Source organism: Egretta garzetta, unplaced genomic scaffold (assembly GCF_000687185.1).
Source record: "Egretta garzetta isolate BGI_Z169 unplaced genomic scaffold, ASM68718v1 scaffold333, whole genome shotgun sequence".
NCBI lineage: Eukaryota > Metazoa > Chordata > Aves > Pelecaniformes > Ardeidae > Egretta > Egretta garzetta.
Window position 1 is genome coordinate 490,219 of NW_009259179.1, and position 26,953 is coordinate 517,171.

Genomic DNA, 26,953 nt, shown 5'->3' on the forward strand with positions numbered 1-26,953 from the left:
ATTAGTGTGTTGAAATTTAATAGAAGATTAAATGAAAGTGGTAATGACAATATTAGAACATTGTACGATAGCACTTAAGGGTTTTATAAATATTTTTTTAATCATAATAAATTGCGAAGTTGATATGGGGGATATTGTTAAAAATTTCTTACAGTGAGCAGGGTATCAACAGCATCAGCATTTAGACTAAAAGGTCTTTGGTTTTTTTTTTTCAGCTACTCTACTTGATAGAAAATGACTTGTACAGAGCCCAAGATGGGGCTCTTCGAACTATGCACTGCTTATCCAGAATGAGTTATTTTCTGTGAGAGTGTTTTTAACCCACATAGACAAAAAGGAGGAAAGCAGGAGGATTGGGGAGGGGGAGAATTGGGAACAGAGAACTCTATAATATCATGTGTACATTTGTAATGTTTCTAATGCCTTAGTCATGTGTGCAGTTTTTTCTGTGAATGCCATTTGTGAATGAGCACTAAATCTATACGGATATTCAAAGCCCACCTGGATGATGTCCTGTACAACATGCTCTAGGTGAACCTGCTTTGGCAGGAGGGTTGGACTAGATGATCTCCTGAGGTCCCTTCCAACCCTTGCCATTCTGTGATTCTGTCATTCTGTTTACCTGCCTGGATTTGATATCTGTCAGGTAGTAGTTGTCTAAATGCTATCATTTGTGCTCTAAATACTAGTGACAGTAAGCTAAATACTGCAGACAGAAACTGGAGGGCTGGCTCAGGTTCTCTTAAAACCTTTCCCTCCACAGTATGATTTCCTTGCTTTTGAAGAAACATTAATGATGACAGCCAGCTTAAGCAACATGCAGCAGGAGTTTGGTAGATAGGTCCCAGCCACAGTCTGGGTATTAAAGACTTAATAGCAATAGTAGCACATACCTGCTTGCTATACTGAAAACACAGTGTAGCACCCCAGTTTGACTAATGGCTTGGGAGAGGTGGTGTTAGTGGGATGTTTGTTTCTTGAACACAGTTAAGAATGTTGTATCTGAAACTGGCATTGTCCAGGAAACAAGCACAGCGACCATTGCCATTGTAACTACCAGTCTCTGAGCTGTTCTTAAGCTTCCTCAGATATATGCTTCAGGCAACCACAATCTCGATGTAGCACTACTTCAAGGTGCCCTTTTGATTCCTCTTGGCCATGCTTACACTTTGCTGGTTTTGGGTTGTTTTGTTTGGTTTTTTTTTTTGGGGGGGGGGGTGTTGGGGATTTTTTGTAAAGATTATTTGAAAAATTGCACAGTTTTAAATCTAGTAAAATAAAAAAAAATGAATTTTACATCCTCTTCTCATCTGCAAAGTCTGGATTGCGTACTTAAAAGCATGAATTTGCCTCTGAACATGAGTTTGTGTTGAACCGTGTGTGTATCCTGACTCGCCAGCTGTGTTGCGTGTAGCTGTGCTGGCTTCAGATGGAGCAGAGGGAAAGCTCCCCTCTCCCCGGGGAGGGAGCTGCCGCTTACCTGCGTGCTGAGCAAGGCTGTACCTGCGCGGGTTTGAAGGACTGGGACCCAGTGAGGGTTTCAGCAGGGGGGTGCAGATTCCTGGTGCTTGTTAGTGATTTCTGTAGTGAAGACCTGGCAGTGGTAGATGTCTTCTAACGTGATCTGAAGGAAGCGATACTTGCAGACCTTGACCTCTTGCAGAAATTTGCTGCTTTGATACATTTGCTGTTGGCTCTTTTCTCATGAGTTAGGACTGCTGAGTCTGTACTAGAGATAAAATCCAGGGTCAACTCCTGTGATTGTTACGATAGCCGTTGTATGTTGTGCTTAGGGGATCAGTATTTCCTTGCTAAAATGAGTTTAATGAGCTGCAGGTGAAATATCGGTAGGTCAGGTAAGTACAGAGTGGCCTAGGGGTGGCCACTACGCAGGTATGAGATACATCTGAGAAGAGATGGGCTGCTTCCTGGTTTTAATATTTAGCAGCTATGGGCTAAATGATGAAATAATTAACATCATCTCGGTTTCTGTAAGTTATCTTGGCTCGATTAGCTGCTGGTGTGTTGCTCCAGTGTTAGGCAGTAGCTGGAGATGGGACAAGATTGTACCTTTGGAGTATCTGTGTGACAGCTGGGGCTTTCGGGGGGCAAAGGAAGCTCTGAGGAACGAGAAGGACTCAGGGATGTTGCACAATGCTTTGGCCAGTGCCAAATTCAGGTTTTTTTTCTTCCTAAGGAGCATTTCCCACCCTTACACTGGACACCATGGCTGTGTAATTGCTCTCTCCCCCTTTCAGATAGGCTGTGCAGGGAGCTTCCCTGGGGTGGTGATGGCTAACTTCTTAAAAGCCCTTTTCTTTGGGGAGCATTGGAGGCTGTGCTGGCTGCCAGGAGGAGGAATGGGACTGCAACACAGCAAAAGGAAGACGTTAACAGCAAGTTTGGCAGCCTGTATGGTGGCCAGGGTGGCACTGCCACAGGTTTCCTTACATGTTATTACATTTCCTTACATGTAGATTTGTTCACTAATGAACAGCAGAAAGAAATAAAAATTTAGGTCCGGCAAGTCACCATCAACCAGACGTCCTTTAGCATCTATTAAGATGCAGAGCATAGGTGTGAGATTATCTGTTTATTTTAGCAGTTTAAACATTTTACAGAAGAAAACAGCAAGAGAGAGATGACTTTTCATTAGTTGAACACCTTTTGTCAATTCCTCAGTCTTTGTTCCTTAAAAAACATAAAACAAATAAAACCTTGATAGAAAAACTATTTCAACTGAGTACATCAAGTTGTGATCAGAAGTAGGTTTATTTATACAGGAGAGTTGCAGCTTTATTTTGTTTCTTAATTTGATCTATATGTCAGGTAACTATAAAAGAGGTTTTTATTATTTAATTAGAGCTTTATCAGAGGCCTTTAAATTGCAGCTGTGCTCCCCAGAACGATCGTTTGAAATACTTCTAAGCTTACTTGAGAAAGAGAGAACTGCTTGTGCGTGTTCGTAACTGTAAACCTGTTGGCTTTGCAGACTAAAATACCCATACTGCTACCTTGAGTCTGTAGAGGTGGTGACACTGGGAGGAGGTGAGGACGGTAAGAGAAGGATTAAAGTGAGCTGCAGAAGCCTTACCCAGCAGCGATGCTCCAGCCCACTGAAGACAGGGCCGCTGCTATATGAAACCCTTTTCCACAAGTTCCTTCAGAGCTCTTGAGGCCAACCTTTCACCTTTGTGATTAGTACTAACCTTAAAAGAAGTCCTATTAAACTTTGCACCATGTTGTTGTATAAATCGCAAGTTCCAGAAAACGAAACAGGGTCGTACATTGTACAGCTAAATTGTGTAGAAATGGGAGAATACTCCCTCGAGTTAATCTGATGAAAGTGCGGGTGCTTTTTGGTAAAGGTTACCAAGCATCAGATAGAGCCCGGCTCTCATTTTGTATGCGCATTTATCTTCTGCTATCTGTCTAATTAATGCTTCTGTGCTGTGCTGTGCAAGAGGTGCGGGTACCTTTTGAAATGCTAATGCTCCGGTGGAATATCCTGGTGCCCTGTCAGCTCCGGAAAAGCTGCAGCAGAGGTCAGCAGTGAAAGGTTTAATAAAACTTCTGCCTCCCACTGACTTACCAAATTTCAGCATACAGAGACAACAGATTTCAAACAGCTGTCTGCCATTACGTGTCTTTTTCTCCATTCCCTGCCGTGTGGGCTCACATTCCCTAAAAAGATGAAGCGGTATGTTTTGTTCCTCTGCATAGCCCAAGTGTTTTCAGGATCCTCGGTGCATTGCTTCTCTGCAAAATGTTATGTAGCTTATTAGTGTAAGGGCTCAAAACCTGAAGAAATTTTATTCATGTATTTAAGGTACTCAAACACACCTTCACCAAAAAAATAAAAAGGGTCAGAAGTTTGCTCAGTGGCTGCTCTACAGGCAGTCAGAACCCAGGATAGAAGATATTTTCATTAACCATACAGCAGTCAAATTTCCATTTCAGTAATTATGTGGTCATCAGGTGTTCTGGTTTCTTGCTTAAGACTCCATGCCTTCTGAGTAGGTGTTTTTAAATAGTTTTTTTGTGTGGCAATTCACCTTTTATGGCTGGTCTTCCTCCTTATGGGTAGCTCTCAAGATGTCTCTTTTCAGTCCATGAAAAAAAAAAAATAATCCATAAAATTATTTGAATGTGGAAATCAGAAAAGAAAACACAGGGCCAAACAGGAGAAGCATAATTAAGACTTTTGAAAACCTGCAGATTTCTCCTTGCCTGCTTGGTTGCTCGATAAGGGGGTAAATCTCTTCTCATTGCACTCGTGAGTCACTGTGTAGAAAGGGCTCTGAAGGATTTCTGCTGCAAGCTACTTACTGCAGTTTCAAGCCTTGAAGAAACAGAGGGCTTCTTCAAACTCAACCTCTCCTGCATAGGGCTTCTTCCCTCTTTTTGGAAGTACGTAAACAGGTGCTAAACTCAGGGCAGGTACTTGAGGTACTCAGGCAAGAGCAAGTAAATTACGGCAGCAAAGAAATCACAGTGAAGGTCTGTCGTGTGTAGCTGCTTACTGTTTGATTGCGCTTGACTTTTAGGCATTCTTGCTGGTGTGTAAGTTCACAGAAAGGACACATAGGGTTAAAATACTACTCATCAAAGCTGACAAAATTGTGTAATGAGATTTCAAGCCACGCTGTAGAGGTTGTTAGTAACTATCTAATTAGGAAAAAAAAAAAACCCTACTATGTGTATTACTAGCTCCTCTGGGAAAGAAGAGAAATTGTTTATTTTGTCTTGGAAAAACTTGTTCTCACCTCAGAGCAGAAAAATCCAAGTTTGGTGCCACTCCATGATGAAGCCCTGAGCTGGTTCTGGTTTCCAGTGCTGCCTTTTTAAGACTAGTACTTAAATCTCGGATTGTGTAATTTTGTGACTCCTTCAATCTAAATTTACCAGGTTTTCAATCCCATCCCATCCCTTTGATTCCTCACATGCTGTCTCAAATGTTAACAGTGAACAGTTTACCTTTCACTAATGTAGCGGCTAGTTTCCCTCAATTTTTAGGGCAAATTCTGCCGTGCTTTGACATGAAAAGAAGGAAAACTCTTTCGGGTGTCTTGTCAGCCTCTGTCTTCTCAGTCAGATACCCTCCCCTGTCAGAGTGAGTCCTGGTTGCACTGCTCACCTTCTCTCCCCTTTTCTGTGGCCTTGTGTCCTAGAAGACTAGAGGTGGGCACTTCTGGATGAGTAGTGATGCTTCCCCAGCTTTTCATAGAATCATAGAATGTTTTGGGTTGGAAGGGACCCCTAGAGGTTATCTAGTCCAACCAACCCCTTTTGTCCTGTGCATGGTGGGTTTTTCCTGAGTACCTGTGCTTACTTGAACACAGGAGGGTGTTCAGCACCATGGGGAACAAGCGAGCTGTTCTTAAATCTTGGAGCATTGTTTTATTTTGTGCTGTATTGATTGTAACTGGAGAACAGTTTCAAATATTGGCAATTAAAAAGAAAAATGCAACAGCTGTAGCTATCAGTAACACTTTTCTTTGTCACTGAGGGATAACGTTTCGAGGCAGGGCGTTAGCTGCATGATTTTTGTTAATGATAATGGGAGATAGTTGGCTGTCCCCTGCAGAAGATGTACCCCTGATGTGTGCTTTGCATAGCAGTTTGAGCTGAGGTAATATGTTCTACAATTTATTTCAGATTTTTTTATTATTATTTGCAAGGTGACACTGCATACCAGGCAAGCATAAATGAATGCATTATTGCCCTCATATCTTCACACACTTTTATCTTTTTCTTTAAATCATAGCTTTTGCAAATAAAATAATACTTTTATGCTCTTTAACACCAAGCTCTTTAACAAGTAAGGAGAAAAGAGGCTGTTCTCCAAGGTTGCCAAATATTACCACATACTTTTAACCACAGAGCTACCTGACTGTGATCCACAGATTTGGTAACAGTCTGTGCAAGGAATTCTGGTGGGGTCATGTGAATCTGCTATCTATGTATGGCCTGATGTATGCATACACTCACTTTCTTTGTTAAACTGAGGATGCAGTACTGTTGTTTTTCTCCCCCTCCCTTTTTTTTTTTTTTTTCCCAAATCTTGTTAAATCTCATTTGGATTTATTGTAATATACAAAATGTCGTTAGGGAATTATGTTCTGTGTAAGCAATGGCATAATGAACATTAAGGTTTATTAAGGTCTTGGAAGAAGGGATGAGCAACTGGGTGTTTTTTTGTCTGAATTCATACAGCAACTATCACAACATCGTTGTCAGTGCCTCCCTAATACAAATATTATATAGTGATGAGGAAGGCTTTGTGGGTTGAAATAACAGTGATGTGAACAGGAAGTCAGAAAATGTAAGCTAGCTGACTTCCAGGGAGTCTTGGTTGGGAAGTAGAGGGTGGAGGAGGTAAGGACTGTGCTTTAGCTGTTTTTTAAAGGCCTGATAATAATAATAAGTTATGGAATCTTTAGTGTGATCTGTTCAAGATGAACCAAAAAAAAAAAGCTTTTTTTATGGTCAGTTTGACGTTCATTAATTGTAGTCGTATTTAGTGTTTGGCATCTGAGTTTCAGACGTGACCCTTACATGTGGTAACCTTGCAGGTAATACCAGGAAGGTATTTATGGGTGGAATAGACGTTAACTCTGAATATATCTCGCAATCTGACATTTCTGCTTTCCCTGGGAACTCACCTCTGTACAGCTAGATGGGGCATCTGAGTAGGCTGCTTTGAGACAAAATATAAATGGCATCTACTTGTGCTGTAACTGTCTCTGGGAGTTAAAAGACACTTTGGTCTTCACAGCAGTTAACAGTATACTTTTGACAGATTTAAACAGACTTAACGCCTTTCTGATGAGAACAGCACTCACTCGCTCTTCTAGTCAAGGCTGACAGGAAGGCAAGCTGAAAGTGCATCTTAACAGTTAGCAAATGTAGATTCGGGGGCATCAATTTTTGTTTGTTGGGGGTTTTTTTTGTTAAACTGGGATTTTAATATTTATCCTGAAGTAATGCTAATATGCTTTATCTTCCTTGTTCATAGAACTATAGAATCGTTTAGGTTGGAAAAGACCTTTAAGATCATCAAGTCCAACCATTAACCTAGCACTGCCATCCCACCACTAAACCATAGAATCATAGAATGTTTTGGGTTGGAAGGGACCCCTAGAGGTCATCTAGTCCAACCCCCCTGCAGATATTAAATTTATGTATGTTGTGAATCAGTTATATCAGGAACTGAAATATAGACATATTTACATTATATGCAATAGAATCATAGAATCATAGAATCACTTTGGTTGGAAAAGACCTTTGAGATCATCGAGTCCAACCCTTAACCTAACCCTGACATCCCACCACTAAACCATGTCCCTAAGCACCTCATCTATCCTTCTTTTAAATAACCTCCAGGGAGGAGGACTCGACCACCTCCCTGGGCAGCCCATTCCAGAGCCTGACAACCCTTTCCGTGAAGAAGTTTTTCCTAAGGTCTAGCCTAAACCTGACCTGGCGCAGCTTCAAACCATTCCTCCTCGTCCTATCATCTGTTACCAGGGAGAAGAGGCCGACCCACACCTCCCTCCAGCCTCCTTTCAGGTAGTTGTAGAGGGCGGTAAGGTCTCCCCTCAGCCTCCTCTTCTCCAGGCTAAACAACCCCAGTTCCCTCAGCCGCTCCTCGTAAGACTTGTGCTCCAGACACCTCACCAGCTTTGTTGCCCTTCTCTGGACATGCTCCAGCAATGCAACTGCTAGATTCACAACTACTGAATGCTTGTGAAAGTCAAAGCTGACTTTAGTGACTTTGCTTCATTTTAAGTCTGCAGCGTTTAATCTTCACTGTATTTTTTCCACTGGGGAGTAGCTTGTGTGTATCTGTTAGTCCGGGGGGAAAAGGCATTGGTTTTGAAATATATTTTTAGTAGTGAAAAAAAAAAAGCATAGGGAGCCCACTCTGTGCCCTCGAATAATACAGCTGGGACATGTACGGCTTTTTTGTGGGGGGTTTTTGGAGGCACCCTCCATCCACTCACAGGGCTGAGGCCAGTATCTCCGCTGCTCCTGTCAGCCTTGGGATCAGCCATCCAGTGCTGTCAGCAAAATTATCTTATTGCTTGAAAAGGAAGAACCAAGACATTTCACACCCAGGAAATACTGAGATTCTTTTCTCAATAATCTGAAAAATCAATTGATAGGGGAGAGACAAAAGAATGTGCACTGTATTTATGGAGCTTTTATTTGTCACTGGTTCTTGCACGGCCAGGCCGGACAGCTCTAACCTGCTCTAACCTGCTCCCTCCTTTGTGCTGGAATAAATTGTCTGAGTAATACCCAGAAAATGCACTGAAACAACAGAAACCCGGCCAGATGCTGCCTGCATAAAACAGCGCAGCAGGAGAAAGACAAATTCAGGCTGCGAGCAAAAGGGAGGTGCATTAGCCCTTGCAAGGAGGAGACATATTGCACTATTACTTGCACCCCGTTAGCTGTGGGTGGCACAACAGAGGAAAACCTGGGCTGGGTTTGTGTAGCCCCAATCTTCGGCATGGGTTGCATGTTCAGTGGATGTGGAGGAAAAGCCAGATCCTGTGTAACACCTCTTAGCTGGGTCAAGCTTATGCAGATGCAGGATCAAAAGTTTTGCAATTTCACTGAAATGAATAGGATGCAGAAGTTATTCCCCCCTGCGTGCTCCCTGAACCACACGAGTGGGGGAGACATGCGCTTGTCCTGACAAACGAAATCTATTTCTAGCCCTTAGGGTCACAAACACTAGCTTCCAACTGTGCCTGGAAAAGAAAACAAGCATAAGCTAGCACAGACCATGAGCCACAGTCTCCCCAGGGGTGTACCTGCTGCAGTGTGGACTTATCCACAGCCACAGTTGCTTTGAGGTGTACCTGCTCCAGCATGGCCTCACCCACAGCCACAGCCCCTTCAGAAGTAAACCCGCTCCAACATGGCCTTACCCATGGCTGCAGTCCCTCCAGGGCGTACCTGCTCTATCATGGGTTTATCCATGGCCACACGCTTTGAGGTGCTCCAGCATGACCTCATGGACAGCCACAGACACTTCGAGGTGTCCTGCTGCCACATGGACTCATCTACAGGTCACAGTCCCTTCCATGGGAGATCCAGCCTGTCCAGTACCGCAGCACAGAAGCAGCAGCGATGCCCTGGCCACCTGCCAGCCCAGGCACAGGGCCATGGCTGCGCTGCAGAGTGAGATGATCAGCAGTGCAGCAGGCAAGCATGCCAAGTAACAGCTGAGCAGCAATAACAGCTATAAATTCGATCTAGCACATTACAATCAAACCTGTCATTATCTCGAGGTGCTGGGTGCCAAAAAGGACTGTCACGGTTTGGCCCCAACCACTACTAAGCCCCACGCAGCCACTCGCTCACTCAGCCCTGGTAGGATGGGGGGGAGAATTGGAAGAGTAAAAGTGAGAAAACTTGGGGATGAAGACAGTTTAACAGGTAAAGCAAAAGCTGTGCGTGCAAACAAAGCAAACCAAGGAATTCATTCACTGCTTCCCACCGGTAGGTGGGTGCTCAGCCATCCCCAGGGCAGCTAGGCTCCATCATGCGTAACGGTTACATGGGAAGACAAACGCCATCGCTCCAAACGTGTGTTGTCCCCTCTTTCCTTCCTCCTCCTCCAGCTTTACACGCTGACCATGACGTCATATGGCGTGGGATACCCCTTTGGTCAGCTGGGGTCAGCTGTCCCAGCTGTGTCCCCTCCCAGCTCCTTGTGGCCCCCCAGCCTCCTCGCTGGTGGGGTGGGGGGTGAGAGGCAGCAAAGGCCTTGGGCTCTGTGTAAGCCCTGCTCAGTGGGTTATCAACACTGTTGCCAGAAAAAATCCAAACCACAGCCCCATACCAGCTACTGTGAAGAAAATTAACTCTACCCCAGCCCAAACCAGCACATTAACATTTTAAGTTTCCAGGCAACCTCCAGCTGCCGCCCCCTAAGCATGACATTGCAGGTCTCCCAGCGCAGCAGCTCTGGTTACCCCAGCTGCACCCTCCCCACACTGAGCGCAACCCTTGCACCTTCACCGTGCCCAAACCACCTTACCCCGCTACAACAACACGGGACGACACTAAGGGATCACAAGAGTCATTCCTACCAAAACCAAACAGGAACCTCAGATTAAATAATAACGATTAAAGCAGAACTAGCTCTAAAACTCACTCTCTACATTTTTGCAGCACTCTTACCCAGAACCTTGCCCGGTCCCAGCAGCCCACCCTCCAGCGCGGCTCAGAGGCAGCCCCGCATCTCCCCTGCTCAGTCTCCTGCAATCTCCCTATCTATGCTGAGGCAGGTGCAAAGCGCTCTCAGGCTGGAAGGAGTTAAAATAAGGAGACACGTTTAAGCTGCTACATTTGTATTTGAAACAAGCATCCCTACACTGGAGCCACAAAGGTATTTCTCAACTTCTTCCTGATGTTCAAAGTCTGAAAGTGGGTGTGGTCGTAAAGTTTCCATTCCTGATCCTTACGTTTTCAGGAACAACCCCAATTTCACAGTGATTCAGTCTTTACTGGACCAAGACTATCATATGACCTTCTCCATGGTTAAGAGCCTAACAGAAACTAATTGGTGCATACACGCTTAAAGGTGTGCCCGTCAAACTCCAGATTTGAGCTGCTGTAAGAGAATCTGTGCACAAAAACGGTGCTGGGTAATAAACCAGGCTGAAACACAGCTTTCTTGCCTACCTGGTGCTACGCTAGCAAACCAGAGCTTTCAGCTCCTTTGCTTTCCCCTTCCTTTTGCTTCAGAGCACAAGTCCGCACAAAAAGCCAGGCATAGCAGCAGCGTGTTTGGGGCAGTTGCTGCTCCATCACATCAGTTCATGACAAGACACAGAAGAAAAGCTCTTTGTGGTTAAAACACTGATAATCCTGCTCCTTAGGGCTGAAAAGGAGCCTGCAACAGCTCAGGCACAGCCAGGAAGTGACAGCCTGGCTTGGAAGAGTTGCTGCAGCAGCAGGAACCTTTGCTGAAGTAGTGACAAGGGAGCATCACCTCCCAGCGCAGTTTTGCTCTCTTTGGTCCAGCCCCAGGGCACAAGGGAATGACCGGCAGTGCAGAGATGCTGGGGGAAAAGCCTTTCCCAACGCCCTCACAGCTGGCAGCACCGAAGACCTCCCCATCCCTGGTGCCCAGTGCTGCGGTGTGTTTGGCTGTTCTCCCCTCCTGATCCAACTGGGAGTTTAAAGGTGCCTGGTGGGAACCCCCTGGAGATGGAGCAGACTACCAACAGCCCTCGCTCCTCCCGGGGCTGCATGCCACATCCTCTCAGATTCCCCCACAAGTGTTAAGGAAACCCTGATTCCTACTCTCTCTGTAACTGGTCTGGGTCCAGTAACTGAGAGCCAGCCTTGCACCAGCCCCTGCTGCCACCCACCCGGCTCCTCTGGTGTGCAGGCGGGCTCAGAAGAGCCTCTCCCGAGCCGTACTGTTCTTCTACCTGTAGCATGCCACAGCCTCACTGTTCCCATGCAAACACACACACTCGCACCCTGTCCTGGTTTTGGCTGGGGCGCAGTTAATTTTGTCCATAGTAGCTGGGATGGTGCTAGGTTTTGGGCTGGGGACCAGAACAGTGCTGATAAGGCAGGGATGTTTTAGCTATTGCTTACACAGAGTGAAGGCTGCCCCCGCTTCTCAAGCTGCACTGCCAGCAAGCAGGCTGGGGGGTGCACAAGAGCCTGGGAGAGGACAGAGCTGGGACAGCAGAGCCCAACTGACCCAAGGGATATCCCAGACCATGTGATATGCTCAGCAATAAAAACTGGGGGAAAGAAGGAGTTACGCTGTCTGTCTTCCCAAGTAACCATTATGAATGACGAAGTAAATGTTCCTGCTTTCCTGGAAATGGCTGAACACCTGCCTGCCCTTGGGAAGCAGTGAATGAATTCCTTATTTTGCTTTGCTGGCGCACACAGCTTTTGCTTTACCTATTAAACTGTCTTTATCTCAATCCACAAGTTTTCTCACTTTTACCCTTCCACTTCTCTCCCCATCCCACTGGGGGGGAGCAAGCGGCTGTGCGGAGCTGGGTTAACCCACAACACACCCCTAAGGTCACGGCGACAACACCCCCTCCATCATCTGCAACACACCTAAGCAAGGACGTATTTCCCCAGGAGCTGATTTTCTAGCAAGGACAGGGTATTCCCGGTACAAACCACACTCACAGCCCAGGGGAAGGTCATTCAGAGAAACACGTGGGCAACGCCAGTCACCATGCCAGGCAGCAGGACCAGTCAGCTTCACAGAAGATAAGGCAGTCTGTGACCTGCTGCTTTGCCCAGCGCAACAGACAGTGTTGTGAGAGGCAAAATACGCTGCCAGCTCATCTACCAACCCACTGTCCCATGCCCGTTGCCCAGGAATGGTTTGAGAAGCATCTAATGAAGCACAGAGGTCTCATGGGTTGGCAATGTAACACTTCGGTGGCTGACGTGCCCTGTTCTCCTTAGGAAACAGTTTTGCATTGGCTGACTTGCCCTGTTCTTGTTAGGAAATGGTTTTGCATAAAGTACTGGCGCCAGAAGTCAGAAGGTAAAAGCTAATAACAGATTTTAATCAGCCCCAGCACAAAAGGAAGGAGATTCCTGCATAATACCAGAGATAGGGAAAAGCTCTCTCCTTTGGGATCTCTTTGGGATCAGGTCTGTGCTGCAGGAAGAGGCTGTGGTACAGGTGAAAGGAAAGGGGCTACAGCCAACAAGCACCAAGCAACCAGCCAATTTTCAGAGAGCTCCAGCCTGGGAGCACCTTTCAAAGCCTCCTTTGCCTCTGTAATGCATGAACATGATCCAGCCCTACGGAATAATTCCCATTGCAGGAAAAAATAAAGCAACCCCCCCCAAACGAAGCACAAAGTTAGAGCGAGGGAAGGAACATGGACACTTATTCAGAGAGGCCACTGCTGCAGGATAAAGGGCCAGATTTTTATGCATGTGTTGAGGTTCCTTCTGAAACTCATTTCAGGCACCTGAATAAAATAATCAGCTTTCCACAAAGACATCCCCTGCTGCTAGCCAGGAGAGTGCTTGTAGAAAACCAGCTGCCTCCCCAGAGCCGCTTGGGGGAAGTTGGACTGGGTTGAAACAAGGACATACTTTTGTATCACCAGCAACAAGTAATGAAAAAAATGAGATTTACAGCAAGGATATACATTTTTTTCAGATCAGATTCCACAATTACAAATGTGTTATTGTTACCAGAAACATGTAAGATCAACTGGGTTGGTTTTGGTTAAAAAGCCTTGGTCTCTGCCCCACGCGTGAACACAGTCCAGGAGCCAAGACACCCTGCTGGCACTTGAGATGAAATCCATTCTCATTGCTGTCATTTCTGGGTTCTTGGGAAGTGACATACAATTGTCGACACTGGCTTCTACTTTAGTTGCTGTAAAGGTGGTTTCAGAGAACCTCAGAAGCCCCCACAAGATTTGTGGACATTCACAATCCCTTAGACCCACCTTCCTGCAACGCTCAGTGCAGCTTTGTGAAAACCTGCATCCTCACCACCTGGATCTTCAGATTCCTGAGGATAACAAGGGTTAGAGGGAAACACAGCCTTACGATGCTCTCTCCTTGCCCCTGCCCAAAGCACGCTGATGTTTTAAACTATAGTATAGGAAACACAAAGTTCTTAATCTATGTGAAAAATGAATCAAAAGTAAATAATTTCTCTCCCATTCTGCATAAATGGGGAACTATGTTCTGCAAGAGTCAGGTCCTGAATTTGAGTGAGGAGACGACACTAAACTTCAGGTCAGCTCCATGACTGAAAACTCAACCAGATCAAATTTTTAAGTTTTGGGAGAAGCAAGCCAAATACTTCTTGCTGCTACTGTGTATAGCGGTAGCACCTAAAAGCCTTAGTTACGGGCCAAGCTGCTCGTGCCCTGACGTCACATAAGCGCTGAGGTTGACTACGAGCTATGGGACCAGTCGTGCTGGCTCCCAGTCTATTACTGGCCCCCAGTTGCTGTGTGGCTACACTGGTACAGCCGCTCCAGACAGTCCCAGTCCCCGGATCTGGGCAGAAACCGGGCAGTGACGGCTGCTGTAGCTGGCATTGCCAGGTCATGGCTGGAGTGATGGGACCCTTCGGAACTGCTGTTGTACTTTGCCTGTGAACCACTCCCTGGGGTGGTGGCTCATGACTAGGAGCTCCCTGGCATGGAGCTTTTGGTGCAGTTAGGATGGAAATTTTGGCTGTTTCAAACAGCTCAGTTTCCACGGGGCTTGAGGATGGAAGGGGCTTAATCGAAACAGAACTGTTTTCCTCAGGCCCCAGAGCTGTCTCATTTCAGTTCCCAGCTGCTCACTTGGAAGAGGAGGAAAAAGAAAGGAGCCAGTTTTGTGGAAAATCATGGCAGGCCACAATCTGCCAAGTTAACAACAAAAAATAAACAAGTCTTCTGCTTAACAGGAGCCAGTCCATTAGGATACTGCAGATTTGATCCAGGGGGAAAGCAGTTGGAGAAAAGGGTAAAAATTTCAGTGAGACATGCTGCTTGACAAAGAATTCATTTGGTGCTAATGGTCCTGCTTCTCACTACCAACATGAACCACGCTCCCAAAAGGCAGTGCATGAGCAGACATGAACAATAAAGTGATTTGTTCTCAGGAAGCATTCAACGTCTGCCAACAATCAACCGGATCCAGACAGGGGCTAGGGCGGTCAGACCGGCACATGGCAGACCAAATGAGGAACTGTATCACTTGGCACAGAGCTGCTATTTCCAGCACTTACACCCCATCCTCACGTTAGCTCAACTTTTTCACTCTTCAGAGAAAGAGGACTATGTGTCTGTAACGAAATCTGGATTGTCAATGGCCAGAATTCTCCTTGAGAGCAGCAGAGGGAGGCGTCTTCACCTCCTAAAATCAGACCACCTACTGAGGGATTTTCAGATGGCCTCTGCGTTCATAGCTGCCAGCCTTATATATCATTACCTTAAAATCTGCAGGAGGAATGCTATTGTTTCAGGCATCCACTTACCTTGATTTGTACTGTTTATTAGCTCTCAGCATCATTAAAAGAAAAATAATTAAAATTAAGTAGTACTTTAAAGACTTTTAAAATTAAAACCAGCAAGACATACTGGAAACCATTTTTAAATTAAATACAGTGCTAGGTCACTCACACTCAGAGTGAGCAAAATACCGGACACTCCCCGAACCTGTGGGCTTAAAATCAGAACAGCACTTCTCACATTTGAAGAAGACAAGAACAAACCAAACCTTTAAAGCTGTCACCTGGATTTGTGTAAAGCGTTTTCACTTTCACCGCAATAAATTATTGCCCTAGTTTCTTGGAAAATTGGACCATATGCCAAGGACTGCTGAGAGAACTTGCAATAAAAGGAGGACACGTTCCAGAAAGTTATTAGATGTCCTGGGGTGTGCCACTCAGCCTGTTGTTTGGAGAGCATCAGATCCTTAAAGAGCGGAAATTTGGATCGTGATCCTGTAACTGAATACAATGCCCTTCCACTGCAGGGTAGAAAGCAGCCTGGAGTTGGGAAGAAACTTGCTTTGAAACATCAGATCCCAACCACTGACAAGATGCCAGGCTAGAAGAATTACTAGTCCAAATATGCAGTAGGACAATGTTCTATGTTCTGCACGCAGAAGTTGGTTTCTTTTTAAAATCTGTTAGCAGCAGATTCCCATGCAGCTTGGCCAGAACAGTCTGGTCTTACAGTCTGTTTTGTTTGCCTTGAAACGTCTTGCTGTTTCTCACCTGTTGATAAATTCCCAAGAGTCCCACTTCTTTTATAAATTATAGGAATAGCAGAGGTTAGGAAAGTGCAGCATGGCCTGGAGAAGCCCACATGGCTTAGTCACAGAGGTATTTTGGGAATTAGTTCCCACTGGGCCCAGCAGAGGTTTGCAAGGCTACATCTATAACCTCTTTGCTAGCCATGCCCACACACCTCCTTGAGCTCAGCGTGCCACACGGCACAGCCAGCTGTGTCCAAGGTGGCCTGCAGGGCTCACACACTCCCTGGTTGGATTACACTTCCTGAGCAAGGCACACCTCCCAGCTCTCCAACATTTCCTCTCTGGGAAAAGGGCTTGTTCCAATACCAACCCAGACTGCAAGAATGTGTGAGGACGGTCCAAACTGCCAGGAAGTTCTGGCTCAAAGACGAATTCAAGACGCAAGCTAAAAGGTAAGCCTAGATGTACTTAAACACCTGGAGGAAGGCAGCCTGTTTGCTTTTCTGCTACTGCTACTCAAAGAGGAATGCAATGCAGCACTTCTTATCTCTACACTGTAACCTCCACCATGATTTATAAAGACTAAGGAACTTCTTTTAACGAAAACAACTCAAAGCCAAACCAAGAAACCGCTGTCCCTCTCCATCACGGTAATAATTTTTCTGCAGAGAACTTCCTTGCTTGTCTTCACGTACACACTTAAATCCTCTGACAAATAATACTTCTGACACCAAACCAATATCTCCAGTGGCATCCCAAATGCCTGGGCTCTCCTCATGACATGGCACAAACGACGAGTGGTTCATGCCTGCTTTGCAACACTTTTGAGTAAACAGTGCTACCTCTGCAGACGCAGGCCAGGCTGAAGAGAAGGGAGCTGTGTTTTCAACCCACGTGGAGACAAAACTGTTGGGGACAGAATTTGGCGATAATAAAATAGTGAAATGTAAACAAATGCACACCCTAAAAGTTCACGAACCCCAAACAAACCTATCATAAAGAGAAAGGTAAAAAAAAAAACCAAACCTTTCAGAGGCTTTTTTACCTAGTCACTGACAGATAATTTTAAAGCACTTGCACAGAAGGAGCCTTCCATGCAAATTTAAATAGACTTAGGCAGTTTATGTCCTGTATAACACTGTCCATAAACAAAATTACACTGAATATAGAGAAGTTATATCCAAAAGGCATGCTAGCACCACATAGCACTCTGGTTCCAGAAAAACTTCCCTTACAGATCTGTGTGCCATATGCAGTAACTGTATTTGCTTATTGTTAACAAAATCACAGCCACTTCAAGTACAATCACACACCTCTCATTCAGGCAGGCAAGTTCCACTGCTCCTGCTATGAATTTACCAGGGTGGTGTTGCATCTAGCAGCAGCCTCTACATGGCATAAGCAAAAAATACCTAACAACTTTTAAGAGTGAGGTGCAGAATTTGCTATGTGTGTGTTACTGACCTCCATCCAGGAACCTTTCAACCCCAAATAGTGGAGTCCTATTAACAAAGGCAGAATCAACATTATTCATGAGTTCAAAACCTTCCGACTGGCATCAGAGGGGCTTTTTGTGAACAAGACAGAGAAAAGGAGACACATTACTTCACTGGCCTCCCAAATTACTGCTCAGTTGATAATTTATTTCTAAGCATATCCACGGTTTCTTTCAAGTATTTGGAAAATGAAGTTTCTCAAGCATTAATACAAAAAATAGTCTCAGTTTTCAAACTCTATACTTACACTCCAAAAAAAGAGTTGAACATGGAAAATGTACATATAGAGTTCTGCAGTGAAATAGGCCCAAGTAAGAAACAAAACACACAAGTACATAAACTTCAGCTTGTTCTTTTCAGTCCAGTTCTGCAAGATGCATTTTGCTTTTCACGGATCTTGACCCGCTGGAGCAGTTGTATCCGTACCTACCAACCACCTTCAGCTGACTTGCAAGGAGTGATACTGTTTCGACCTCAACTAATGGTAAAGCCAGTGTGGTTTTGGGGTTGTTGTGTTGTTCCCTCAACACCCCCCATCCCCACCCCCAGTCTGCACTGAATGCTTTTCAAAAGCTGCTCTGCATCTCAGACAATCAGATCTGCTTCAACATGAAACTCAGCACCGCTGTGAAATAAATAAAACTCAGCTGCTGGAGCATCCTGTGTTTTCCTTGTATGCAAATGGATGTGCTTAGCACTTCAGTGTTAACAACCTGGCCATTGATATTACATGCTGGAAAAAAGACAGCATTTCAGAGGAAAACCAGAAGCTGCCTATCCTGGAAAACCACTAGGTGAGTTTTTATGGCTGTTTTCCATTACTGCCTTTTTGTGAACCAGAGGACATTTTTCCATTAATTGTGTTTATCAGCCCTGAGAAGAGGGGGATGAATCTAAGCACAAATCAGAGATTTTCTGTGATTTCTTTGTCTAGCATGGAGATCTATGTGACAGGGGCTATCAAGTGTCTATAAGCACTTTATGTCCTATGTAGTTTGGGAGTTAAAGCAACACCCATACTCTGCTTGCTTTTGTTAGGCCTATGGACTGAAGTTACCAAGCAGTAAATTGTAATTCCCATGTGAATATGACTAAATTTTAAACTGGAAGATGTTTTCTCCTACAAAACATCCCAATTCCAATTTTAAGTCTATTATCCAAAGAGGTTACCTGATCTTGTGCGTGGGAGCCCTTTCTGCAAATATCTGACACAGCATCACTGATCTTGGTGGTCTCATGGCTACTACATTACATGAGGAAATAGCCTTGGCCCTTCAGTTGCCACCACATACCAAAAGGCATAATTTAAGGTCTCGGGAGAAGCATAAAGCTTTCTTCTGGTGCTATGGAAACGATTGGTGGCTTTACAAGTCTTCATTCTAGGGGAAGATACTGTTGCTGTTGGAGTTGCTTTATGTTTCAGGCTGTGTTCCACTTGTTTGTTTCTCAAGGTGAAACTCCAAAACACAAGGCTTACCTTCTCACTTTTTGTACCTGTTAAAGCATTTGCTTTTGAAATCTGCCTATGACAAATACAATCCCTGCTTTTTGTGTGTTTCTGCCTCAGTGGCAGCCAAGTTCCAAAGTAAACTGCATTTCTGGAAAAGTTGTTGCTCTTGTTGACTGAGTCACATGAGAGGACGTTACTGAAAAGCCAACTCCCAGTGAAGACTTCAGCATTTCCTGGTAACTGTTACTTCTGAGAGAAAGACCAACAAACAGCATTAGATTCATAATTCACTGTCAGAACTAATTGCTGTTTCTTTATTTGGCAGAGGGCTTACTGATCTCATGTGCCTAGCCAGCACTTCATAGTCACTGAAGACCAGCACAAATTCCATCAAGACATAACCAGTCATCGCTCAGAAGTGAAGAACATAAAAAAAGCAACAAAGACCGAAGAGGATTGTCCACAGCCCCATGTAAAAAGAGTGCGTTGCTTCTGATCTGTTCACATGCTTTCTTCTGTTAATGAAGAAACAAAGTTCTTTATTCCAGTGGAAAAAATGGATTATTCATTCCACAAATGTTAAACAGTAGAATTAAGAAAAAAATGTAGGAAGAAGGAATAGGAGTAATTGCTGCAGATAAAGCTGCTGATCAGATTCTCAGAGGTAAGCATGGATGCTGCCTTGGGCACTGGCACAGTGTTTTTCAACTGCTACAGGTCAGTCAGAAGTTGATGAAACACCTTCTCTCCAGTCGCTGGTGGCCAAACACAAATCTCACTCCACGCATGACTGCTCCAGGTGGGGAGGCTTTGCACATCTGGCGTACATTTTCCCTCCTAGTGCAGATCCTTTGAACACAGATATCTCCCAACTCATTCACTAAGGCATAATTTTAAAAAAAGCAAGTGGCAGGCTAGTTTAGCAAGCAATATGTAAACAAGACAGTTGCTTGGTCAGACCCCTGTACTGAGCCCTACATACTGTCTCCAAAGGCCGTTTACTCTGACACAGAAGGCAGAGAGCAAGAGTTTCTTCTCAAAGTGGCAATGTCACTTTAGAGTAAACTATTGGAGACATTGGGACTATATCCATCTCCCGTATCAGTCCCGGGCTGCTGCTGAGACCTTGAATTGTAATAACAAGGCCCTTGTCTTAGCTGGCTTTAGAGACAACAACAGATACATCCCATCAGATAACCCCTGAATCACTGTGCAAGATGCACGCCATGCAATGTCAATAACCTCACACTCTTCTCAGCAGGTCGTCAGTAAAGCTCATTACAGGAAGCTGGCTCTGTCCTTCACCAGTGTGACAGGTGATTCTCGAGGAAAGGAACTGTTCTCACTTCCTGTAGGACTGGCTGCCTGCAGAAAAACAGCAAGAAAGGGTCTGTCAGCTGAAAGCGGGATTTATTACAAGACAGGAGCTGCCTGAGAGCAACACTTGTTCAACCTGTACAGTGACACAAACACCACAAAGACCACACACAAAGGCACCTTAACCACTGATGTTGCAACTTAAAAATGCAGAACGTATTTATGGTAGCCACTTGTCAGCGGACACTGAAAGAACTTGTGGAGGAGCAGGGAGTCACCAGGACCCAATCGCATTCCTGACAGAAGTCATTCCTCATCCTTCTCGCAGAGATTTTGTACTACTCTAGCTCCACTGTGCCACAGACAGAACTTGGTACACTACAAACAGCTTGAGCATGCCCATGCAGAGATGCTTGGAACAGATGTGTGGTAAGGAACAGGATAGATCAAACCATTTAACCATGTCCACATGGAGCACATATGTACAGTTGGAGAAGTCTAGATTTGGAGGTCCACCCTATGTTCTAGCCGTGCTGCCAGTGTCATCCCTGTACCAGCTAGGCAGTAGAATCCACAGAAAATCCCAGCATGGCTGGGTTTATTTGGAGGAGCTTGGTTTTGCTTTAAGGTACAGCTTTAGAGCTCAGCTAACGTCAGTGGGCTACATCTCAGGCAGGAATCTGGCCCCCAGCCTGTAGCTGCACTTAGTATCTGTGCTTCCTCTGCATTCCTCGGGCATTCCACACACTCCATGCTCCAAGAGGAGCAGTCCAGCTAGTTCAGCTAAGTTTATGTAAAAGCAACTTATTTTCAGAAAATACACCTATAATAAATATTAAAAGAAAGCTAAAAATGTCTCTAAAATAAGTAAGCACATCAAGTTAATTACAATCAGAAATTCATCTTTTCCTCATCATGCCCATCAGCTATAAAAACTTGCATTTCTCCAGAAATACCAAGAAATCCACAAACTAAAGACAGTCTTCCACTGGAACAGTCTCTTGATATGTAAAAACCTACATACCTATGCAGCAGGCAAATGGGAGGTAGCAATTGCTGAAATCTACTGATTGCTGGTATCTATGCATCTGATACCATTCTTGACTTACAGAAAAGTCAGCTAGGAAATTAAAGGAACAGTAACACAGAGCTTTTACTAGGGAAACATTAGGTGCTCGCCTGCTTCACATGGCTCCCTGCACCTTTAAGTAAAGGCTGGGAATTTAATTACCTTTGAGAACCTCGGGTTTGGACATAGGTGCTTAAAGCCCTTTTTAGTCCTTTAAAAATCTAGTCCTTATCACCTTCCTCTCATTTTTCCCAACCATAAAAACCGGTGTGAAAGGCCCTGCAAGATGGACAATAACTAATAGGTGCTCTGTGACAGCAGACAAGAATGCAGAATACATATACACAAAGTGAGTTGTTATTTTTAGCAGGAAGGTAAGAGTGTAATATTCAATTGCTGACACCAAGTCTGTCTCATGGCACATGTGGACAGATAGAAAACAATCACCTGGAACCCCAACAGAAAACTCAGGAGAAAAGGTAAACGGACACACAGTAAGGTGTGATGCCTGCAATACATTCAGCTTTAGGATACACAGACACAGCAAAGATAAAAGGTATAGTGTAAGGCAAATCCTATCCAATAAAAGTTAGATGAGTCCAAGAGTCTGGACTTAAAATGACATATACTGACTCAACAGAGAAACCCAAGCGATGTAGAACTCTGATCACTCTCTGCTTCAATGCAATTTCAAAATAAAATACATTATACACTGGGCCACTGGAAAAGGAACTTACTCCAGAGCCCTATGAGAGCAATATATGTATGTCACATCTTTCATAGGACACATGCACTCAGGAGCGTAAAGCTGCCCTGGAGAAACTGGAAAATGCAGAGCAGTTTTTGTGTGCACACACACACATACTGTGCTTTTCCCTTCTTCAGCAGTGCTTTTCCTTTTCAGTGGTCTAATGCTTTTGTAAATGAACCGAAACAGGAACCAGGGACTCTCTGGTGTTAACACCACATTTAGTCAGGGCAGAATAGTGCTTCTATCACAGGAAACAGAAAGCATTGATGTCAGAGGTAAAACACCGGGCATAAGCAGCAAAAGTAAAGCTGAAAGAGCTGGCAGTATTGCCTAAGCACAGGGCTGTTCAAGCAAGTACTCTCTAGGTCAAAACCTTCCTTAACCTCCAAGGACATTCCTTTCCACTGCCTCACCTGTACTCCTCCCCCCCCAAAAACCCCCCCCCCGAATGACACCACCCCATCTCCCTGCACATGCAACTGTGTGGAATGACAGCGAGTGAGCAACACAAAAGACTTAGGAAGCTCTTTCCAGCTCTGTTGCTGATTTACTAGGTTATTTAAACTCTCTGCATTTCATTTTCCCTACCTGTAATGAGGAGTTAACGATACACACATACCTCAGATTCCTTGGGAAGGTTTGCAAGGTATTATGAGTCACCATGTTTTTGTGAAATGTTTAAAGACAACAGTTACAGCTAAAGAATAGAGCTGATGTTACATTGTGATCAAATAATCATGACTAAACCTCTTACAATATGTTTGGAATAAGAGTGTACAGCATGATGGATATAGAGTATACACTACATGATGGACCCAGAGGTGTATTTGAATCCAGGTAGTCCTATCCACACTCCAGAGAAAAAGCTTACTCGTTAATGAAGAATGCATCTCTCTTCCTCCTCTCCCCTAAAATCCCCCCACAGCTTACACACCATACATGTGTTTACTGTTGTGTGAGCATCCGAGATCAACATTTCTACTTTACTGGGCTTGTGTTGGCTGGCTTAAAGCAAGATTCCATCCTTTCCCTCTAACCTCAAGTCACAGCCCTCCTCTCTTCTGAGCCTGCTGCAAACTAGTACTGCTTAAACCTCTCCAGGCAACAACACATCCACATGGTTCTTAAGTACAAGTCTCCAGCAGAATGACGACTGCCACAAGCCGCACACCAGGTTTGGCTGTCTGCTTACCAGGCTGCCCTGAGCCCATCTTCTGAACTGCCTGACATCTGGTCTACATTCAGTTGTATAGACACACCCAGGGATCCAAATTCAAGAACTTTAAACAAGTTACACAGTGGAGTGAACAAGTGTCTACAGAAAAGGAAAAAGTCTAATGATATCCAGAGAAAGTCTAATCTGAGACTAGCACCTTCCCCCCAAACTTCTGAGAATTTGGGCCACTTTTCTCCACTCAGAGACAGGAAAACCCACGTCTCTGAACTGCTCACATGACAGCCTGGAAATAGGAGCAGTGTTCATCAGGATACAATTACGTGGTTCTACATCCTGCAGGTGACAAGTACCATGTCATATACTCCTGGCACATTTGCAGCATACGACTTCATTCCTGGAGAGCTACTACAGTGCTCCCTCCTTTCCCACCCCAAGGACTGACAAAATGATGACTTTTTCCACTTACTCTGTCTGCTCCTTGTGGATGATCCTGAGGAGCTAGGACGGCTTGTTTGTTGGGGTCCAGACTGAGAGAACTGGGGGGCAATTGCTGGGATCTTTCCCTTTCTAGGGCTGGCACTCTGCACTTCAGGAGTGCGAGGGATCTTGGGTTTGCTGGTGAAGGCTGAGGGAAACTCACTGTAGGAGGAGATGGAAAGGGTTAGCAATGCATGGAGAAACATGTATGCATAGTAAGTCTGCAACCAAGTGAAACCTGCAGTACATGCTGTGACAGCATGACAAGACTGCTCAAAATTCAGGGACAGTGCAAATGGAAAGGAACATGGCACCACAGTTAGTGCCCTGGGGCATGTACTCACCACATAGCCTCTAAACCTGGTTCTATCGACCTGTCTATCCTACTCAAACCTGGTTCTTTGGACAACAGGATTGAACAGGTTCAGTTAAGTCCCCTGCAAACAAGTAATAGATCTTCAGCTTGTTTTCCTTTGTATTTATCACACGCAGACTCAATCTGAGGTGCAAAAACCACATAGAAATGCTATGGCACTGGAATACATACTTGTAGGGCACAGGCACTATTATTTCTCCTAGGTATAGGTCACAGTCTTGGCAGACACAGGCAGCCTCCCTGGCTCCCAGCTGCGATAAGATTTGTGGAATTCCCAGAAGGCTTTGTCAAAAGAGCAAAAAGCTGTGATGGCATCTATGACAAATTCCCTAAGTACACCGGTTCCTTGTTCACACTGAGAACGTAAAACAGCTGCTGCTATTTCACAGTCTGCATGTGCTGCAAGAATACCATTCTTTAAAATTTCATGCATGACTGTGTAAGGATACACCGTCCTTCCCTGCCCCCAGCATCAATGTATTCATTCCTAGGTACAAAAATGGAGGCTACCAGGAAATAGCAAGTCTCTAAAATAATTCTACATCTATACGCATGTTTGCTCTAGTGAGTCAATTTTCTCTGAAAAGGAGAAAAGGTTAACCTTTAATAATAACTAAATTACAAAGTTCATGATATTCAAAAAGGAAATAAAAGCAGAGCCAAAGGCAGGAGATTGAAAAAGGTGCCATCTAAAGACAGGAGATTAAAATGGAAAGTCCCTGTGTTATTAGCTCCATCAAAAGAACCCTTTGTGACCATCAGGAAGGGTGATTAGGAGGACTTTCAAGACATTTAATCCTGCCCCGGGAATGCTGCTGAGTCAGTGCTGATTAGCCCTTCTATACCCCTGCTTCACCTTGCAGGGAGAATTGAGCAAGTGTTTCTTTTGTATTTTAAATAGCATTAATTGTCTGTATTTTGCATAAGTATATGCTAACTGTTAAGGACAGAGACATGCTAACTGGTCTGCCAAGAGCCATCTCTGCAGCCTTCTACCTATCTCTGAGTATTACAAATATTACTCGTGTCTCATTTCAAAGCAGGAGGTGGCAGATGGCAGCAGAAATATATTAGCAAAACAAAACCAGAAAAGTAAGATTGGCTAGATAAAACCCCAAGCCGTGGACCACAGACATATTTAAATATCTCTCTCCATAAAATAGTCTCATTGTTATTGCTTTTTTGTCATTTTATTCACTTTGGTTCAAGAGCTGTGTTTTCAATTCACTAGTGCTCTTCATGGTAATCTTACATGTACTATGATATGCTAACGTAGACAAAAAAGGAAGATCCAACAGCCTCACAGCAGCTTTTGAGCCACAAATGAGCTTTTTTTCCCTTATTCAGCAATAGATAACGAAACCCAGGATCTGTATTCCCATACAGTAAAAAGCATTTTTATAGCCATCAACAACCTTCACAGAGTTTCAGTGCAGTAGCCATGGCAGAGAAGACTATAGGCACTTTGGAGATGAAGCGAAGTAATGCAACCAGAGTCACTATAATTTACCAGAGATACACACAGGATGGCTCACATCTTTGCAAACTCTTCAGGAAAGGGTTATATGAAATAAGCTGGTAGCAATGTTATATGAAATAAGCAAATGGGAGCAAACACTGTAAAGTTGAAAAAAACTCTGTTGTTTTTCTGACAGGATGCAGAGCAGATCTCAGTCTCTGTGTGCCCAGGTGTCACAGAACTACCTCATCTTTAGTACATCAATAAATAGGCCGACATCAACAGGAAAAGAATTAATCCTCAGAATAACACAGAAACCTGCTATTTGGCATCCTTTAGAATTTGATGAGATGAAGAAAGAAGCAGCAAAAGGTACTGTGGGAAAATGTTCCGTAATATTTGGTAAAGGAGTCATTTACAACAAGGCGTGGTAATTTGAGAGCAAGTGCTCCAACAACAAAAAAACCCCAAGGAAACCAAAAAAACCCAACAACCAAACAAAAACACAAACCCACAACAAACTCACAGAGAAACCTACATTTGCATTGAGAAGGAAGTTTACTTGGGAAACCAGAAGTAATTGTTTATAAAAAAAGCGCACAACAGACTGACACTGGGATCAGAATAATCAACCAGGAGACATGACAGGACTTGACCACACAAAGATGAGTTAGACCATTTCCTCCAAGAGAAATATACTTGGACTTTTGGCCATTTTTACCAGATTATCGGAAAAGCAAGACCAATAGAGACCTAAGAAGGCCCTGCAGAGTTTAAGCTGTTTATTATGATGGTACTGGATATAGACACAATAAAAAAAGGGCTTTTTCAGCCTGCCATAATTGTAAAGTCAAGTCTATTACAAATTTATCCTGGATTAGCTAAAAAGCACAACAGATCTATATTCTTACATGATCAAAATGCAGCAGGGACTAGCGATGCAGGGGCAGCTGCCAGTCTGACACACATCGGCTAAAAAAAAAAATTTTTTCGAACAATCATTTGTTCCTGTGGAAATACAACTGCAACAGACATGGCGCTGCTAGGGCCTCGTTTTTCTCTCAGATGGATTTAGCATAATTTCACTGATCTCTGTGCAGTTAAATTCCCAATTTATACTGCTAAGGAAGAGAGAAAATAGCAGTGACTGCTTCATCACCACAACTCAGCCCTCCTTTTCTCATACATACCTCTTCTATGAAGGTCTCAGTGTTTGCCTAGCAGGAAAGAGACGTCTCTTACAGTGGTCAAAACTATGACCAAAGCAGCAATTTATTCACTCTGTTTGTTTTGCAAACAAATTAAAGTATGCTTTTAAGAATGAAAGAACGAAAAGGCGGGTCTAGCTATTGCAACACCAATATATTAACAAAAGACCCTTGACACAGGAAACCCTGTGCTCGCTTGGACTGTATAAGGCTACATTCCCATATGCATAACTCGAGGCTGCACTTGTAAATACAAATTACTGTACCCATGCCAAGGAAGCACGCAATGAAAAGCTTTATCATCTTCTGCAGGATACTGCACCTGTGCCTTCAGTTAGAGATCCATATATGACTGAGATTTAGACATACATTTATGAAGAAAAATTAAAGATTACTGGGGACATGTCTTTTTAATAATAGATTATGACTGTAGAG

At 44.2% G+C, this 26,953-nt stretch overlaps 1 protein-coding gene across 8 annotated transcripts in view; it reads right to left on the reverse strand.

Moving 5' to 3' along the window:
- Window positions 1–17,376: 17,376 nt before the first annotated feature.
- The window catches only part of ARMC9 (armadillo repeat containing 9), a 68,337-nt gene continuing 58,760 nt past the window's right edge, over window positions 17,377–26,953 (reverse strand). For all 8 annotated transcript variants that reach the window (XM_035891202.1, XM_035891201.1, XM_035891207.1 and 5 more), the window contains 2 exons: window positions 23,465–23,637; window positions 17,377–20,049 (listed from right to left, as the gene is read on the reverse strand). In XM_035891202.1, coding sequence (XP_035747095.1) covers window positions 20,027–20,049; window positions 23,465–23,637 — 196 coding nt within the window. In that variant the 3' untranslated portion in view covers window positions 17,377–20,026. The remainder of the gene's footprint in view (window positions 20,050–23,464; window positions 23,638–26,953) is intronic.